The 19,210-nt window shown below is 40.0% G+C and overlaps 1 protein-coding gene across 4 annotated transcripts in view; it reads right to left on the bottom strand.

Moving 5' to 3' along the window:
• Positions 1–19,210, bottom strand: part of Phactr2 (phosphatase and actin regulator 2) — a 271,411-nt gene that overhangs the window by 23,508 nt on the left and 228,693 nt on the right. For all 4 annotated transcript variants that reach the window (XM_055627713.1, XM_055627714.1, XM_055627711.1 and 1 more), the window contains 5 exons: positions 14,648–14,850; positions 13,035–13,191; positions 7,651–7,706; positions 2,118–2,179; positions 460–597 (listed from right to left, as the gene is read on the bottom strand). In XM_055627713.1, coding sequence (XP_055483688.1) covers positions 460–597; positions 2,118–2,179; positions 7,651–7,706; positions 13,035–13,191; positions 14,648–14,850 — 616 coding nt within the window. The remainder of the gene's footprint in view (positions 1–459; positions 598–2,117; positions 2,180–7,650; positions 7,707–13,034; positions 13,192–14,647; positions 14,851–19,210) is intronic.

Below are 19,210 nucleotides of genomic sequence, written 5' to 3'. Positions count from 1 at the left end.
AGTAACTCCCAAAGACATTCCCCAGGTTGAACTCTTGCCTCCAACTAGGCCTTAACTCCTACCTTTCAGCACTGCCTAATAAATATTATGAATTTCTCAAAGGATTTATTCACTTGTTAGATCAGAGACTTCCATATCTATTTGCCTCTAGAAATGCCTGAAAACACAGCCCTGCGTGCATGCTTTATGATCTCCTAGGTCTTTTGTAATAAAGACAACCTAATAATTAAGATTGACTACTGCTGTGAGGAAACCCTCCTCATCTATGCTTAAATAAGGACTGTTTACATGGCAACTGAAGACAATTTCTCTGAGACACAGTTGAAAGAACTGTACTGCTATTACTCCACATGCCCACTTGAGCATTCAGATGTTCAGAGGGAGAAAGATGATTGGATGGGTGAGTGGAGGATGAGTATGCAGGTTTTGTAAGCACAAAAATGTCACTGAAATTCTTACCTTGTCTGCGGGTGTCAACCTGGCCCAGGGCTTGTCTGCTCGGCGGTCATAGTCGGGAGAATCGGTCACTTCTACATACTCATTAAACCGCAGGATCCTTCGGGCTTGTAGCTCTGCCACTGTAGGTCTTAGGCTAAGCTAAATGAGGAAGGGGAAGGGGAGGAGGCAGAGATCAGTTACACCTTTACAGCCTCTAGGTGGCAAGTTTTCTGTGTGGAACACTTATAAGTTAAGGTCACTTTCAGGTATTAAAAGAGAAGCAGTGGCATCTTGGGAATTTGTAATAAGACCTAGAAAGTAGCATGCCCTCATTTCCACACTAGAGGATCATCATTGCTAGCTAGGTCATCCTTTGGCAACTGTCTGTGTCGTGCAATTCCCCACAACATGCCTCACAGTGAGATTAGGCTTGTCAGCTATCTCTGACACAGGAACACACAGTGACAAAGGCCCACCAGGTAAATACAGCTCTAGAATGGCTGTGGTGGCAGCTGACAAGTTTAGACAAAAGCTATGGAACTCCTAGAAAATGGAAATGAGTCTCTGCTCCCAGCATATATAGAAATACAGGGTTTCTCTGCAGAAGTAGAGAAAGGCACAGCTATAGTGCAGCCTCCCTGGAGGAGAAGGGCCATCCACAGCCAGAGCAGCTGATAGGCAGGTGAGGGAGGCTTCCTTTCTGTGACCTTTCTGACATGACTGTTCATGGGCTTCCTTCTGGAGTCCTCTGTACCATTCAAATTAACTATTATGTTTAATCTGGCACCAGCCCTGGGGCTGTTTTTGCCTTTTTCTCTTGATCCTTTCACCAAGAGTAAGACTGAGATAATTCTTCCACTAGAACAAAACCCAGACCTACCTAACCTACTTTTGCTGTGAACTTCCCAGCCAGCCCTCACCAATGTGAGTCAGATCACATATTCAACTATGATGTCACATTTTAGTCACCCTGTCCCTTTCCAGGTATGCAAGATATATCTGATAAATCATTAGAAGGATTTATAATGAAATATCAATTCTGATAGTGCTTAATTTTTCCAAAGACTAGTATTTGTAACATAGAGGGAAAAAAAAGGTTGTGGCCCTGGGATCAGGTTTGTTTTTCTGTAAATAAGTGGAAAGGATTGCCAGAGTTCCAGAGAGAAGCCATTTGTCAGTTTTGGTAACACTGTGGTCAAATTCCCTCAATTAATTACTCACTCAGGTCTGCTACAGAACAATGACAAACTGCAAATAGTCACAAAATACTTATTTAGTATTTCCTAGACTAAATAGAAAGTGTGAGCATTTTAAAATCTAATTAAAGACATAAAGATATATTACAATGTTAATGTTGGTTCTTTAAATAGAAGATTTGTGTGTGACTTTTCTTTTACTCTTACTTTTTGTATTTAAACTTTTCACTTAAAATACATATTTTTATAATCAGTAAGTGCATGTACAAACTTTGTTAATTTTTCAAAATGAGCACAACATGCAAATAGAAAATAATCGATCTGTATGCATTGTTGATTTTGTCTAGGAATGATGTCTTGGTGAGGTAATAGGAGCAGTCATCCCTAAACATTCCATTCACATGTTAAGACTGGGTTTTTATCTAACAAAAATAAACTGTATCCCAGAACACACATGCTCATTAGCAGTCATAATGTCATCACCTTCCTGCTGAGTCTCCGTTTGAGTTCCATTTTGGCTTCTTGCTCCTCTTCTTCATTCTTTTCTGTGTATTAGGGAGGTATATGGACAGTTACTAGAGATAATCGTATAATCAGAAAAGTCTACCAGAAACAATTACCCATCTGTGGCTTATGCTGATCAAACAGCCATCACCTTAGACATGTATCAGAAGATTCCCCAGGAAGAGCAGTCACATATGTCATATATGTGTAATGATGTCTTTTTTCCTAATGGAACTGGTTGCCTTTTGTCACTAATTTTAAACCTTTAGCCTCTAGATTTCTTGTTCTACATGCATATTATTGTTGACTACCACCTGGTTTTAGAAACAGAATCTACCAGAATTCAGAGAAAATTTTACTCTGGATATGTCCTTCATGTGAAAAATCAGAGACACACTGAAAGAACAAATTAGAACCAATGCACATCCAAGCTGCTGACTTCCATTCAAACCCAACCAAAATATTTAGTTTGTCTTCCTATGTTTCCATAGAAGCAAATGTAAGCATTCCTTGGGACTTGGCTTTCAAGCCAATGTTCTGAATGGGGTTATGTTGTACTATGGGTAGAAATTATTTATTTTCTTGTGACTTTAACTTTCCAAAGCCGTCTTTTCCTCTAGTGCTTCATCAAGTAGTGCAATCTCATGTAGTCCAATGAACAGGAGTGCAAAAAAGTTCAGAATTTTAAAAGAAATAAACAGCTTTGGGGATTTATGGTATGCATATTTGAAAAGCTTGTCTGTTGCTTCTCATCTGTGTTAAGGCACGATTCTACTTCATAGTAAAAATACGTGCTGATGTTTATATTCTAAAGACTCTACTGAAGAAAGACTGTACTGTAGAAGATCAGTTAAAAGGCTTCAGAAAAACGCTCTTCTATGTAAAGAGAGTTCTATGTAAAGGCTTTATTTCTTTAGCACATCTATGAGTATGTGTGTGTGTGTGTGTGTGTGTGTGTGTGTGTGTGTGTGTGTGTACAGGTCAGAGGACCTTGAATGTCATCATCTGCTGCTATCCACCTTGGTTTTTAAGACAGTGTTTCTCACTGGGACCTGAGGCTTACTGGTTAGACTGAGGTGTCTGACCAGAGAGCCCCAGGATTCCAAGTGTCTCTGCTCCACCACACCCAGCTTCTTAAGTGGGGAGCTGGTGATAGAACTCAGATCCTCATGCTTGCACAGCCAGCGCTTTACTGACTAAGCAATTTCTCCAACCCCAAAATGTATTTACTGTAAAAATTCAAATGGCCTTTTCACCACTAAGGCCATTGGTTTCATAAGTAAAACATTAGTGTTGACTACGAGCAGCACCTATGGGTATTTGCTCATTGACCCCAATAAGTTTCTATTCTTTACACATAATGAAATTTCTGTATTCTTCTGAAATATGTCTAAATATGTCTTTTAATTTACAAGGAAGATGATCCATGTCACTATATACAGTGATACAATCTGAAATCAAGCTTCAGACAAGTGGCACTTGAAGATCTTGCATTAAATGAATTTGGTTCTATCTCAGATTTCTTATGTAAGCTTTGCTGATTGCTTCACAAACACATGTCTTTCTCTACCCTTAAAATGTACACAAAGGGTCAATTACTTAATGTGAACTAAATGAAGCCTGTGAATTGACTATTATACATATTAGACAAATTCCAAACTTCTTGTTAATATGATTAAAATCAGAGCTTCATAAGGCAAGAACTGTGATAATACAATTACTTAAAGAAAAATATAATCCTTAAATGTAATTTTAGTCATTTCTTCCTGTATGCCTACCATGCTTCATTTCTTTTTTTCTTTCTTTAAGCTACTTTTTTTAAAATTTAAATTTATTCATTTTATTTTAGGAGTGTTTTGCCTACATTTATGTTTGTATACCATGTGTGTGTTTGGTGTCTACAAAGGTCAGGAGAGGGCATTGAATGTCCTGGAAATGACACTGAAGATGACCGTGAACCACCACATGAATGATGGGAATCAAACCTGGTCTTCTGTAAGAGCAGCAAATGCTCTCAGCTGCTAAGCCAGCTCCCCAGGCCCCCACCTCCCATGCTTGCTTTCTTAATGGCATTTTTCAAAGAGACACAGCACATAAACAAAATCCCGAAGGTTTTCATTACTTATGTGGAATGTCATTTCTCTGAAGGCAATACTAGTTTTGCCCTATTAAGGATGTTGTACAACAAGGTGACAGCCAGTGACGTTTAATAAGGAAGCGCCACCGGCAGATAGGGAACAGGAGTAAACAGAGACTTACCATCTGGGAGTTCTGACATTTCCCACTTTTGAAGTGACACTTCTAAAGAGGGTAATGGATGGAGGGGAGGTGCCGAGGAGTAGCCTCTGAGTCTTGGCAGAGTGGGACAGGGTCAAGGTTAAACTGTGAAGCTGGTACTTAAATATCTCCCGATGTGCCCAGTTAGGGTGCATTTCCTTCACCTTTTGCTTAATTAGAAGGCCAACTGTACAGTATGATGTGAACTGTTTTGGACATTGGGATGGACTGAAGAAGAAAGTAACAGAGCTCTTGGTCAGTGTCTTGCATAAGAGTTGAAGGGTGTTGCCTCAGACAGCCACAGGAAAGTGTGTGAAGAAACAGCTCATTAATATATGTGCTTTAAAGGCAGTGGGCACTGCAGAAACCTGCCTTGTTAGTCAGTGTGGCTCCAACGTTGTGTGGTTTAGCTAAGAGAAGAGGGGGAAAGATCAAAACCAACAACTGGAGTATAGTGCACTGAAGAGCCACTGATTGGGAGAAAACAAACTCGGGCATCTCCTCCCGTATGTTCATTGTGGCTTTTTTATCTGTTTTCTGTGTTACACATTTCCATGTGAGTGGCTTTTTGTTTTGTTTTACTTTAAAATATTTATTTATTTATTGTGTATTTGTTCACAATTACATTGCCACAGCACACATGTCGAGGTCAGAGAAAAACTTGTAGGAGTAGATTCATGTGGGTCCTGGGAATTATACTCAAGTTGTCAGATTTGGTGGCAGTGCCTTAACCTGCCGAGCCATCTCATTGGCTCCAGGTATGCATTTTCAACAAAGAAAATACATTTATAACCTTTTGAAATGTCTATATGTATGTGTATCCACATATATCATATATACATATATATGTACATTTTTATGTATATATACACACACATGTATTAACACGTACATATGTTAAAAAACTCAAATTAATGGGTATATGAAGAATAAGGATGTTCACAGTAGAATATAAATGGCAAACACATGGTTGGTTGACCTCTGTAAAAGTCCATCACTTTTTGTAGGTTTAAGAAATTTCACAGTTAATTGTTGAAGAAAAAAGTTCAGAAATTAAGGCCTGAGTAATTTTTTTTCCCTCTATGGAAAATACATTTGGCATGACAGTCACAACTGAACATAAGAGAAATGTATTCTTTCTCAGGTCCTTTATGGAAAAGGCGAGCCATATATAGCAGTTTTCCTGATCAGCTAGGAAAAGATAGCTTCTTTGTAAGTTCTTGATTTTAAGGGACTTGTTTGAAAAGAAATAATCAAACATAACAATATAAATGTAGTCATTTAAAAAAACAAAACACTTTCACCAACATAGGAAAGCAAGCAAGTGGGGAGCATAAGGGACAAAATACTAAGACATCAAGTCTGTTCCACGCCCTTACAGAATAGCTGCTGGCGTTTATCGCCATCTCAGCCATGCTTACTAAAGTGTGGGCGTGGGTTAGAGAACTGTTGAATACTTTATGCTTTGAATCACTTTTCTAGCCCTCAAGAGAATATCTATGTGACTTACAAACCATATTGTGTCACAGACAGCGTTTTCTGGTGTTTTCATTTATATATTCTTGGGGCTTTAGAAGGAAAACTGGAGATGAACTATTCAAGCAAAAAGGGGAAAGTACAGAAGAGCGCAGTAGCAAGGGGGCTGAATGAAGTGTTTGTGGGCTAAGCCCCTGTGCTGCTCAATGGAAAGAACCTCCCCAGCTCTGCCTGCTTCCCTTGGCTGGTGTCAGGGGACCTGGAGCCAGGTATCAGTCTCTTCAGACTGGAAATGGACCTCCTGTTTCCAGAATCAACATGAACTTAGAAGGAAGTAAAACAGGCCTGGAGTCAAGTCTGAGTTGACTTTGGTCCCTTACTCTTTCCCAAATCTCCAGGAAAACAGAGGCCACAAAAGCCAACACAGCACTTAAGATCAACATGCAATAAATTTCCGGATCCATGAAAGAGTTCCTCAAATAACTAAACTCCACTGTGGCTTGGCACATTGGTCCCCCAAAACAGGATTACCCTGAACTTGCAAGGCCCTCTTTTCAAAGTATTTCATCAGACATCCAATAAGGCATGTCCTCTATACTTGTAGGAGCTCACAGTTCACCTTTGAGCCTAAAGTTTAACTCAGTGAGTATGCCTGAGGAATGCATCATGGAAAACACTGACACTTTCTTGCTGTTTTGTTTTCATGTCAACATTAGACATTTCTAAAGTAAAAATGCACCCTTCTTTTGTAGCCACCTTTTTGTCTTTCCAGCGTGCATTTCTGCACATTAGTAGTAGGCACTTTGATGGGTTCTAATCAAGCTATGCTCACAAATAAACAGAAAAAGTACAGCAGGGAAGAGATATTACAGTCTAGGTGGCTGGTCCTCCTTGTACCAGTAAGTATTCATTGTTTGTTTCGGTTATGGCACCAGTCCTACAAATACACTACAGAATTCTTTCTGTCCTTTAGAAAGGAAAATAGCTCAGTAGAGCATGGGATCATCCAGCAGGTTGACTGTATTCTGCCAGCTTTGTTGAAAAGGATGATCCCATGCCAATGGCTTACTGCTATTGTAGCACTGCTCAGAGTTCTGATGGTTCCCACTCTTTGAAAGACCACAACATAAAGAGCTCCTTTGGAACTGGGCTAACACCTACAAGTTCAGAGAATGGTGGGACAGACTGTTTCTCCTGGGCTCTTCCACACTTTGCCACCAGAAGTCAGAATGGAAAAATGAATCAGGAAATGAATGGAGAACTCTTTTAAGTGTCAAGAAACCACAAAGAATCCAAGAAAGAAGAGTTATCTCAACAAAGGAAAATGAAATGCCTTGAAAAACCCCTCTTACCATAATTTTAAATTGGGACATTTGTTCAACCTAGCAACAAACTTTATTATTCATAACAATATAGGAATGTTTGATTGATTTCCTTGTGGATTCTTTCTTTGGCAGTTATTTGAAAGCAAGCTACAGCATTTGCTTTAATATTTGGGTAAAAGAACACATGGGATACATTTCATTTTTCTCAAAAATAATTGCTATGAGCAGGACTCCACTTTATGGGACTTCAGGCTTAAAGCCATAAAGAGAAATATAAAAACCAAGAAATTGTTTTTTAAAAGATGTAAACATCTAGTAACACATATGACATACACAGGCCATTTCAATCAGTTGTGAATCGTGTTTCTCTCCTGCCTTGGGGGCACCTTATTATTGATCACCTGAGGAACTATTGTATAGCAACATATACTCACGTTTTAAGATGTTTCTTTGCTCTAATTCTTCAGTTGTTGGCCTCTGGCTGAGTCTCCTACCAAGACAAAATGAATATACTACAGGTTACAAGATGATTACGTTACAAGTTACAAATGAGGCCCATTTGGTGGAAGATACAAACAAACAGCAAAACTAGACACTGTTATATCTCAAGAAATAAACATAAACATTGTAAGCCTATAAGATAAATGTTTCCCTTCAATCTGTTTGGACACTACCAAGTGCGGCTTAGACTTTCAACTATCTCCCCTTCACTCACCCTTGAAAGACAGGCACCTGACTTTGGCTGGGCACATGTCTACAGCTCATGGCTTCACTAGCAGCCAGGTGTGGGCTGTGACTTCCTTCTTGCAATGAGATATGAACAGAGTGAAGTTTTTAAGTTGTTTTTTTCCCCTTAACACAGATGAATGTGTGGTCCTTGCTTTCCATTTCTCTCTTGGACAGGCTGTCCTTGAACATGGTGTTATGAGCCAGCTTTGATCTTGCAGATGAGATTACCCAGGGGCATAAGAAATTAACAAAGCAGAAGGAATCTGGCTGTTGGGCCTCTGAGAAGAGGAGAAACTTCTCATCACGCTGGGTGGCCTAGCTTCCTCTAAACTAGTAAGAAAAAAAAAATCAACATACGTTGCTTGAACTCCCATTTCCCTGGCATGTTACAGCAGCGTAACTGATAGCTTACTTAATTAATGTACAGTGCACTGGGGCCTCAGCTGCTGTTGCAAAGTTCATGTCAATGTATGCGTTGCTCAATCTATGCTGCTCAGGGTTTGAAGGGAAAGCCTGTGTCAGGCACTGTAAGTGAATGTATTATACACAACGTTATCTTAAGCTATTCGGCTCCCTCTTCCCTGCTGCTGAGATAAGCCAGGCTCATCCAGGATTAGTAGTTAACTGCTTCCCATGAGAGCAGAAACTCCTAGAAACTCCTCATAACTTTGTTCTTTGTCTTGTTTACATGATTAATTTGTCATTAATCGCAGTGAAAGATTTCCTCAGGATGTAGGCTGAATTTGTGTAACTAAGATGAATGAACATAAAAGACAACTTCAACGTAATGTTTACTGGACCTACCAAATTTCTCAGTGTTAGGACCATGACAAACTAGTGATCCTTCAAATACCTCCTCAAATTTTTGTTGAAGTTCGATCTCCATTGGGACTACTTTGAAATTAAGGTGAGTAAATGAATCCAGAAAATACCCTAAGGAGCACCTGTATCTACACTGGAGTCTATGTCATGTGTGCACTGACAGCGTGACAGAGTGTGTCACGTCCAAGTGTGTTGACTCTCTGTTACTGATGGAACTTCCTTCCTCTGGAATGCTTTCTTTTCCTTTCCTACCTTCTAATATCTTACAGTTGACTAAAATGGGCCCTCAAAGGTTGTCTTGCATTAAAAATGAAAGCCTCTGCAGGACCCCCTGGCCTCAGGCCTTTTAACTTTGTTGGTCTCCTTGTGAGGCTCCTATCCCCTCCATATCCCTCTATTTTCACCCCTCTTCTTCCATAAGACTCCCTGCACTCTGCCCAAAGTTTGGCTGAGTCTCAGCATCTGCTTCGATCCCCTGTTGGGTGGATCCTTTCAGAGGACCCTCTATAGTACACTCCCATTCTGTTTTCTCTCTTCCACCGCGTCTAGTGTCTATACTGTTTGCCATTCTGAATGAGATTTAAGCATCCTCCGTAGGGTCCTCTTTAGTGTTTAGCTTCTTTAGGTCTGTAGATGGCTAGCCTATATTATACAGCTAATATCTACTTATAAGTGAGTGTATACCATCTCTGACTTTCTGTTTCTGGGTTACCTCACTCAGGATGATCGGAGGACTATGCATGATCAGATGTGGCTGATTGGCAGCTCAGTCTCCATGTGGATCTCTGAGTGAGGGGAGCAGGGACCTCTATCATGAACTCAGTTGCCTGCTCTTTTGATCAGTCACCCCTGGTGATGCGGCCTTACCAGGCTACAGAGGAAGAGGATCCAGGCAGTCCTGATGAGACATGATAAGCTATGGGCGGATGGCAATAGTGTAGAACTCCTCCTTTCAGTGGGCTAGGGGAAAGGGATGGGGGTGGGAGGAAGGAAGGATGGGACTGGAGGGAGTTGAAGGAGGGGGCTTCAGTTGGGAGATTTAATAAATTGTGAAAAAACTTTTAAAAAGATGGAAACAAAAAGAATGAAAGTTTTTATCCATACATGAGAATATGTATGAGACTTGGCTATTAAAAGCACAGATAACCACGAGAACAACCACATCTACCTTTAGTCCTACTTTCAAAGTTCCTAGTATTGTGCTGAGATGCTTAATGTGTCTGGAAGAAACCTTAAAACAACTCAGTAAGCTCCCCACATGCAGATGAAGAAAGAGATTAACTTGCTTAAACTAAAACACAGGCAGGTTCCACTCCCACCTCATCTCACTTAAAATGTCCAAATTCTAACTGTGGGTAAAATCTTAAGCAGGATGGAGAAGGTGTGCTGTGTTCACAGAAAAACAATCCTTTATTGTTTACATACTACGAAGGACAAACTGGATTATAATAAAAAATTAAAATATAGATCATGTGTGTGCTTAACAAAGATATTAAGAATTTGATGGGTGGCACTGTAATACTAGCCTATACAAGACACAGGCAGTACTCAAGATGGACGGTTAGAACTGGTATCCACCATTCTAATCTATGCCCACATTTCCTGTGTTTCCCAAGGAAGCGTGGGCATCGTCTCCAAAGAACTCTTGACGAGACTGGTAAAAGACTAAAGTTTTTCCCTGTTTCCTATCAGTGTCCTGGTTTTGTCCACTTGGTTTGTTTTAATTTGTCACGGCTATAAACAATCTCATAATACATATATTTATAAACCATCCTTTAAAGAATCATTGTAGGTCTTTTTCCTCTTACATAGTCTCCATGATGGAATTATTATGCAAAGAAATAAGTTTGTAATTATTTTATCATAGTGTTAAACTACTTCAAAAATATTGATCAAGAACAAAGTATGCTATTTTTCCATAAATGTTGGTTTAATTTTTAATTGTGAACTACTAGTTTAATAAGTCTATACAATTTAAGTTAAAAAAATAAACATTTAATTTTACTGTGGTCCAGGTAGTAAAAGCTTTAAATTTAAGAACTCTGTTTTATGAGAGGCATCTAACAGTGGGTATCTTTTATCTTGTTTTAGATACATTTCTGCCAGTATTTTTCTTAGTTTTAAATAAGCCCTCATCCCATTCATTAATTCATTCATTCATTCATTTGCAGTGCTTAGGATCAAGTGTAGGGTCTTATATTTGCTCAGCAATTCTTTAGCACTGGGCTTCACCCTAGCCCAAACTCACTGATTGTGACTAGCCCTCCCTCACTATTAAGCTTATCACACTCTCAAATGTTTTCGAATGTGCCACCAATGGTTTTTCATTCCATCTCAGTGGATGATCTTTGGTCTTCCTTGAGCTCACATTAGAAGAGGTGACATTTGTCTTGTTTCCTCTGATAAAATTGAAACACCATCAATGCCCCATTTCTATGACAAAATCCTACTTCCCTTTACAGTTCATACAAGTGGCGCATCTGATCAACCTGTGTGACTAATTTTTCTCACTGATAAAAGTGTTTACTCTTTCTACTCTCTAAATCCATTCCATCCATTGTGTTTATCTGAGCTAGAAGTGTTTTGAGCCTCAGGTGAAAGAAACAGTTGGCTATTTAAATGGCCATAGCAAGTACAGCCATCTCTCCCACTCGCTGTACTCTCCCGTTCTGTGTCAATGGCAGCATTAGTATGATGCTCATGTTTATTGACTAACCTTAGATTTTTGAACTTGCAGGAATTATTATGTAGCAGCTTTGCTTTTTACAGAGTTTTCTAGGTGTATAACTAAGAATATTAACAGCATTTTGGTCTGACGATTTATAACTTTTTTCCATTACAAATAACTATGACTAGGCATTTAGTATAAAAAGAGTGGGAAACTTTGCTCATTTGAAAAATGATTTTAGGTTTTTTTCTGTGTACTAACACAGTTAACATAATTTTATAAAGCCTTTAATTCTGGAGTGTTTCGGGCTTTTGTAAGATAATAACATTTTACCTGGGTGCTAAAGATAGAACCCAAGTCTCAGTGCTTGCATAGCAAGCATTTTACCAGGTGAGCGATTATCCTGGCACCATGATTCACTTAAAAAAATCCTTTACTATGATAAAGTACACTAATATTCTTTGCTTTTAAGGAGTTTATCCTATTTTGCTATCATTTTACATGCATTATTGTTCAATGATTACATTTTTTTCACAACAAAACATAAACAAAGGCAATAAAATAATAAAACACATTTGTCACATATTTTCCTGCGTGTGGTGTAGAAGAGATGGTATAAAAGAAATCCATCACAGATGAACAGTGATCCTAACTTGTTTCTGAGGAACTGCATGGTTTTCAGCAGCCCCCTTCCTCTCCCGGAGGCCCCAGAGAGGCCCCTGCTTTTATTTGTTAAGAAGACAAATTTGACATGAAGGTCTTTTGATTTCTGCTAGCTCTTTCCTGAAGCAGGAAATGGTCCAGGCTTAGGGCTGAGGTGAAAACTCTACAGTGACAAGGAGACCCTGGCAATCTGCTCAAAATTCCTTCTGGAATCCTGGAGGGAGCCACAAGTGCTAGGGATTCCCAGGCCTTCGGGGTTCCTTAGGAGGGTGACTCTTCCCTACAGATAGGAGCCACAGCCGCTGTCACAGAAAGTCACCCTTTTGGCAGGGAAGGGCCTTAGGGGATTCTTTCCCTGTGGAGAATGGCAAATGCTCTGGTAGCTCTGGTAGCTCTGGTATAGAGGCTCCAACAGCTTACTTGACCAGCACAAAGCTAGGCCACTGAGGCTTGGCACTTCTCCAGTCTCACAGCCCACATGGACCTCACAGTTTTCACATAAATCTCAATGAGTCCTCAGATTAGAATAGATGCTGGACAAGCTGTGGACTGCAGGCCAAATTCTTCATGCCATGCTTTTTGGTAAACATATTTTATTAAAGCACTCCTGGGCTTATTTGTTTATATATTATTTATACCTTTTATACAATGGTTCAGTTGAATAACTGCAGCAGAGACCAGTCAGCCATCAAAGACTGAGTATTTATAATTGATAAATTGTTAGAAAAGTGTATAAACATGTAAGCTAGATTTTGGAGATCTCAGAACTACTGGATAACTGACCATAAGGCAAATTCTTTGCGTGGTTCAACATCTGAGACCAATGGGCCAGGAATAATTAAACCTGGTGAATTCACTGAGACCCCAGGCAGGTAGGAGACACAGAAGACTACTACTATGAATCAGTCAGAGCTGTGCTCACATGCCAGCAAGTACCTGACCAGCTTGGTCCCAATCTGTTGTCGGATTTCCTGCCTTTCTTCTTCAGAAGTTCGCTGTAGGATGTTTTTATCCTCCAGTTCTTTCTTGGATGGTCTGTTGCCAAGTTTGATGGCAAGAGTATCTCTTCGTCGTATCTTACTTGCCAGAGCACCTGAGGATTAAAAAGGGTACATCAGTTTTCACCCTAGCAGGGCTTTGGTTACATGAGCCTGCACTTTAATAGGACCTGGGCCAAAATTTTTACTTGCATGCAAGAGGGGAAACCTAATCAGTCCAAGGGGTGAGGGGAGAGTTGGAGATATTTCATTTTGAAAAAGAATTGAAGGACTTTTTTTCTAATGTTTTCAGAAAAAATAATCTCAAGACACCATGAACAAGCTTGGAAGTATCATCTAATCATTTGGATGGAGATAGCTAAAGTTTATTCTGCTGATATGGTGGATCATGGAAAACTGATTGCACAATGCCTTTGCTTTCTTTTCAAATCAAAAGTTTATTCACTCTCCTTACTCTGTACAGTTAATCCCTGTCATCCTCTTCCCCCCAGCCAGGCATCATGCTGGCAAAAAGCCTACCCTATATAGAAATTCATTAACCCTCAGTCACCCAGGCATTCCTAAACTCCCCGCAGACAGTAGCTATTAGAAGGATGCTAATGAGGGGAAATTTAACAACTTTCTATCAAATCATATACTAATGATTGTTTACTATGTTTATATACTAATGTTTATGTATTAATAACATTTAATCATCTATAAATTCAATCCCACGTTGAATTCCTCCCAAGTCACACTCCTCCTAAATTCAAAACCAAATCAAAGCCCATTGTAACAGCACATTCCAGCCATCTAATTGGATGGAGCCATGGCCTGTTTCCTCTTCAGGTCCTTCCTTTCTAAAAGGCATCCTAGCTTAGCGATAGTGGACAAGGGAGAATGTTGACCTCCAACAAAGTGTGTGTTATTCTTATTCCTCTTCTCTCTTCAAGCTAATTATCAAGTGAGTGAAATTTCCTAATACTTCCAGTAAGCAAAGGAAAGACCTCTTCCCAACATTCTTTCTTTAAGAACAGGTCCCTTCAAGAATGTCTACCTTTGACTTTCCTAGGGAAAGCCTGTTTATAGAAAGCTTAGATTGTATCATCACAAATATCCAGTCTACATCATTGACAAGGGTGTGGCACCCCATGTGGTATCCTCTTCTGGAAAAAACCTGTCATCAGGAGCTAAACTTTGGGACAGGCACATTTTATATTTTTCTTGCAGTGCTAAGAATTGAATCCATGAACCCATGGCAGTTTGCTATCCTCCACACCTCTTTCTAGTTTTTAGCTTGAAACATGGTTTCATGAAGTTGCCCAGGCTAGCCTTGAACTCACTCTGTACCAAGGCTTGCCTTGAACTGGCTGTAGCCTTGCTTCACCCTCCCATGTAGCTGGGATCAGTGGTTTGTGTCACCAGTTCTAACTAGGATAGATATATTTCTAATTTGAGAGAAGTGAGGGGCGGAAAACACTGGGTAGTAGTGGCTGACAAGGCTTTTGTGTTGCACAGTAGGTGGATCTCTGTACACCACTTCCTCTTCTTCTTCTTGGGAAATATTCTTACTTTCTCCACTGCCATCATCATCATCATCCTCTTCCTCATCGTCATCAGTGTACAGGATGGGTCCATCTGAGTCTGAGTCATTGGCTTGGTACTCTCTTGGGGTCTCATCCTCTGGGGCATTAAAGGATTCTGAAGAGTCCCCCATCTGCTCAGGAGTCAGCAACTGAGGTCCAGCTGTTTCCAGCTCATCTTTGGTTATAAAACTGTTAAGGGGGGAAAAAGCAGAGAGTGACGTGAAGTTTAGAACAACTCTTCTGGATACCAGCACCATGAAAAGCATGCTAGTGTGGGAAATACTCTTCATTCTGGGGAAGAGAGTAACACCATGAGACAGCCAACCAACAGAGCCAACGCAGAAGTACCCTGAAGCATTACTTAACTGTTAAGGTTTTATATTTTTATATTTATATTTGCAAAATGAGAAGGTATCACTATATGATACCTAACACATTTAATACATGAATATAATGGAATTGTACCTTGCAAACATATTTGTCCATAAGTAGTGGAAATGTCCAAAGAGTGGTGGCTAGTGCTGATGGAGGGATGGCTTGCTTAGTAAATGCCTGCTGTGGATGTCTGAATACCTGAGAGTTTAATCCCCAGAACTCACATTAAAGAATTATAGCTGTGGTGGTGCTTGCTTATACTCTCAGTGCTCACAGGAAGGGACAGGCAGTTTCTGGGGCTCATTGGCCAGCCATCATGGCCTACAAGGTCAGTAAGAGATACTGTCTCTAAGTGGATGACACCTGAGGAAAGACAGCTGAGATGACTTGAGATCCACACATGCACACATGGGCATACACATACATACACACACACACACACACACACACACACACACACACACACACACACACATGCATACACATGCACAATCACAACAAATAATGAGTCAAAAGCTCCATGGTACTTTGAGTCTATGTGTACTTCTTGCTTGATCTTTAAGTCTAAATATAAAGCATCGGCTTCTTTGCAGATGTTTCTGGATCATGCAGTTGAGCTCTTTACCCTACTCCTTTGTTCTCATAGTGACCCAAACGCAACTCTACTGCAGATCTTAGCATCCCTGACCTGTTTACCTTCTGACACCCATGCCTTTGACAAACAGGATTCATAGTGCTTGGTATCCCAGCACCCAGGACATCACATAGGCAAACATTTATCTTATTAACATTGAAACAAATCCCACTTTCTTCCTAGCCAGTGTGTCCACAGGCAAAAATTCTAAATCATCTCTGTGCTTCCATTTCTTCATGTATAAGGTCACCTCTTACTAGAGTAACACAGAAGATGCAAAACGGTTGATGGAAGGGAGCTTTAGAAGAATGGCAAACACACTGAGGGCAGTGATGCTTGATCATTCAAATGGGTGGAAGGCTTCAGAGTGCTCACCCATTTTCCAAAACTATGCATGGGACAACAAAAGCATGATTTCAGAAATAGTGTAATCGTTATTATAAGATATAGGAAATCTCCCCAATACCTTTTGATATAAATAGATGAAGGCAGAGTTGGATGTCACACTTCTGAAAGTTTATTCAGTGAAAAGTGTGTCTGATATTGTCACAGGAAAAAAATAAAACCAAAACAACCACAACAAAAACCCAACCCCCAACCCTCCCCTGAGACAAACAACAACATCACAACCTGAATGAGACTTGACTATTGAACACAGGCAAATTTCATTAGAACAAAAGGAATTTAAACCCAATTTTGTGGTTATAAGACCAATCACCTCCAAGACTCACCATTTTTTACTTAGAAACACCCAACAGCCCAAATTGTTCTCAAAGAGGTATCTGAAATCTTACTTGAGCGTATGTGTGCATTCACTGAATTTGAATGTCTTCCTTTATCATTCTTATTCTTCAAGACCTGATCTCTCAATGGACCTGGAATGTAACATTCCCAGCTAGAGTGGGCCAGCAAGCTCCCTGGGATCTGCCTGTCACTGCTGCCTTCCTATCTCCAACACTGGTGCTACCTATGTGCACCACTATGCCTTGTTTTTACATGGGTGTGGGGCCAAGTCTTCACGCTTACACAGTCCGCACTTTGCCCACCTAACTGTCTGTCAAGTCCCTGAGACATCATTTTAAATTATGTAACAAAAAATTCCCATCCTAAGAAATGTTAAAGGCCCCCTTCGGTGGCATTTAGACATTCACCTTGCTGTGTAATGCCACCCCATATCTCCGGAATGTTTTCATCTCTCTAAACTGAAGCTCTATCCCCATTAGCTAACAACTCCCCACAGCTCCCTCCCCCCAGAAACCACCATTTCATTCTCTGTGTCTGTGACACTATTCTCTCAACCTCATATAAGTAGAACTATGCAAACCTCAGGTTGTAACTCATTTCACTTAACACCATGTCAAGGATACCCATGCCACAGCAGTGTCCGAGTTTCCTTCCTGTTGAAGGCTGGGTGATATGACACTGTGTGTCTATGCCACATTTTGTAACTAGTTTATCAACCAGTGCAGAGTTGGGCTGTTTCTACCTTTTGGTGACTGTATATGAACTCTACGCACACTGGTGTCCAAGTCCATTCCCCACTTTCAGTTCTTTCAACTAGTGCCCAGGAGAATTGTTGAATCATATAGTGACTCTTTTGGAGACAGCACAGAATGAAGCACCATCACGAGCAGGGGGAAGATTTATTTGTATAGACAAACATTTCCACGGTTTAGATTATTAGCTGATTGCTGCAGAAAGCTTCTCTATTTTGAGGTGACTGTCACTATGGTGACTATATTATGTTTAAAAGCTATGTTAATTAACAAGACCCTCAGCATATAGCAGAACAAGGTACTCCAGTTCTTAATCCTGTTACTGTGCCATTAGTCACTAATCTATTATATTACTTATTTTAATCTTGACATTGGTATAATATTTTGCAGTTTATAGAGTTCAGCAACATTTATTTACAACTCATAACTATATAATCCTATAAGGTGGGTAGGGAATTTACAACATGGATCCAAGAAAGGTCATAAATACATAGCCCACCCAGCCTGGCCAGTGTAGTGTGAGATCCACACTGAGACTGTTAGTCTACTTACTAAATGTTATATTGTCATGATTAGAATTAGTTAATATAAAATATGCCCCCATGTGTATTGGTCAGCTCACACCTTGCTTCTTATGGTTCCTGAGAACACTGGACAACACAGCACATTCCATAAATTTTTGTGGAATGGACTCAATAAGTCATTTTTAAATATGACCTCAAAAGGGTTGTGTTTTTCTGCCCCACAATATAGAGATTTCTGTGTCATGGCTAAAGCTGTAAGGGAATAGAAACATACTGAACAGCAGCCTGTAAGACAGGAAGAGAGGCAGGTATTTTTATATATAACCACTAGCCCTACTTCAAGTTTTGATATTTGTATCCCAAACAGAAGGCTTTTCATACTATGACAGAGTTTTCACACGTTGGGTGTCTAAATATAACCCAGGGAAAGTTCTAAGGAAAGCAAGTGAGTGAGAGCCAAAACCTTCAATTCAAATTCAACTTGAAAGAGAAAGAATTTGGGAGAAAAGCTGAGAGACTATATCTTCCAGGCTCATTAAGTCAAGTGCAAACACAAACTACCCTGAAGAATGCATTATAATCTCACTTTTTACACTTAAAGAAATATACTAAGAAGAAAATGAGTTCTTCCAGGAAACTCTGAGAGCTATCCTGGCTGATAAGAAAATATATGGCACACACTCTCAATGTTGAATGAGACTCAATCTTATTCCCCACAGTCACAGCATCACTGGAAATGGAAAATACATGCTTGTTTCTTCATCTAAAAACTCTCCATGCATTTGTGATACCTAAGACATTAAGTTCCTAGTATACAGTGTGGCACTTAGTGCAATAAACACACTCTCCAATGTGCGTGGAAATGAGTTGGGCAGGATCAAGTTGCCTATGGATAGGAGCTCTCTGAGGCCTTATTCTGCCCACAGTTCACCTTTCTCTTTAGCATACTGAACAACAGAACCATATACCCGACCCACTTTACAAAATTGAGATCCTGTCTTAAACAGAGATTTCCTGAGCACACTGGTCAATGTTTTGATTAAAAGAAACTATCTGGAAATAGCTTGTTTTGCCCACATTTATTCCTTTGGTGCTTATGCATTGCCCAGTTCAGAGCAAACAAACCCAAATTACACACTGAAAAATAAGAAGTTCAGTTTGGAGGTTGAAGTAACGGCAGTTTTGAGAAATTCTACAAGGAAAATAAGGTGCGCTGTGTGCTTACACAGGATTTAGATGTGTGCTGTGGGGATTTAGATGTGTCCCTGGAACGTAAGTACTGAGAACTTTCAATGCATTAGCACCCAAAAGGCAAGGCCTCCTGAGGGCAAAGCCATAATGAGCAGATGAACTCCATGACAGAGAGTGGCCTTGGGACGGGTTTAGCTGTCTTGCTCTCTCAGCCCTGTTTACCTTCTGCAGCAAAAACTTTTTCATCCAATGCTGGATTTCTCAGCCTCTAGAATTTTAGTCAATATATGCACATTCATTATAAATTACCTTTTCTCAGGCCATCTGTG

Source organism: Psammomys obesus, unplaced genomic scaffold (assembly GCF_907164565.1).
Source record: "Psammomys obesus unplaced genomic scaffold, mPsaObe1.curated_primary_1811, whole genome shotgun sequence".
Classification (NCBI taxonomy): Eukaryota; Metazoa; Chordata; class Mammalia; order Rodentia; family Muridae; genus Psammomys; species Psammomys obesus.
Note: the sequence above shows the minus strand (reverse complement) of the source record. Positions and strands in the feature narration are given on the sequence as shown.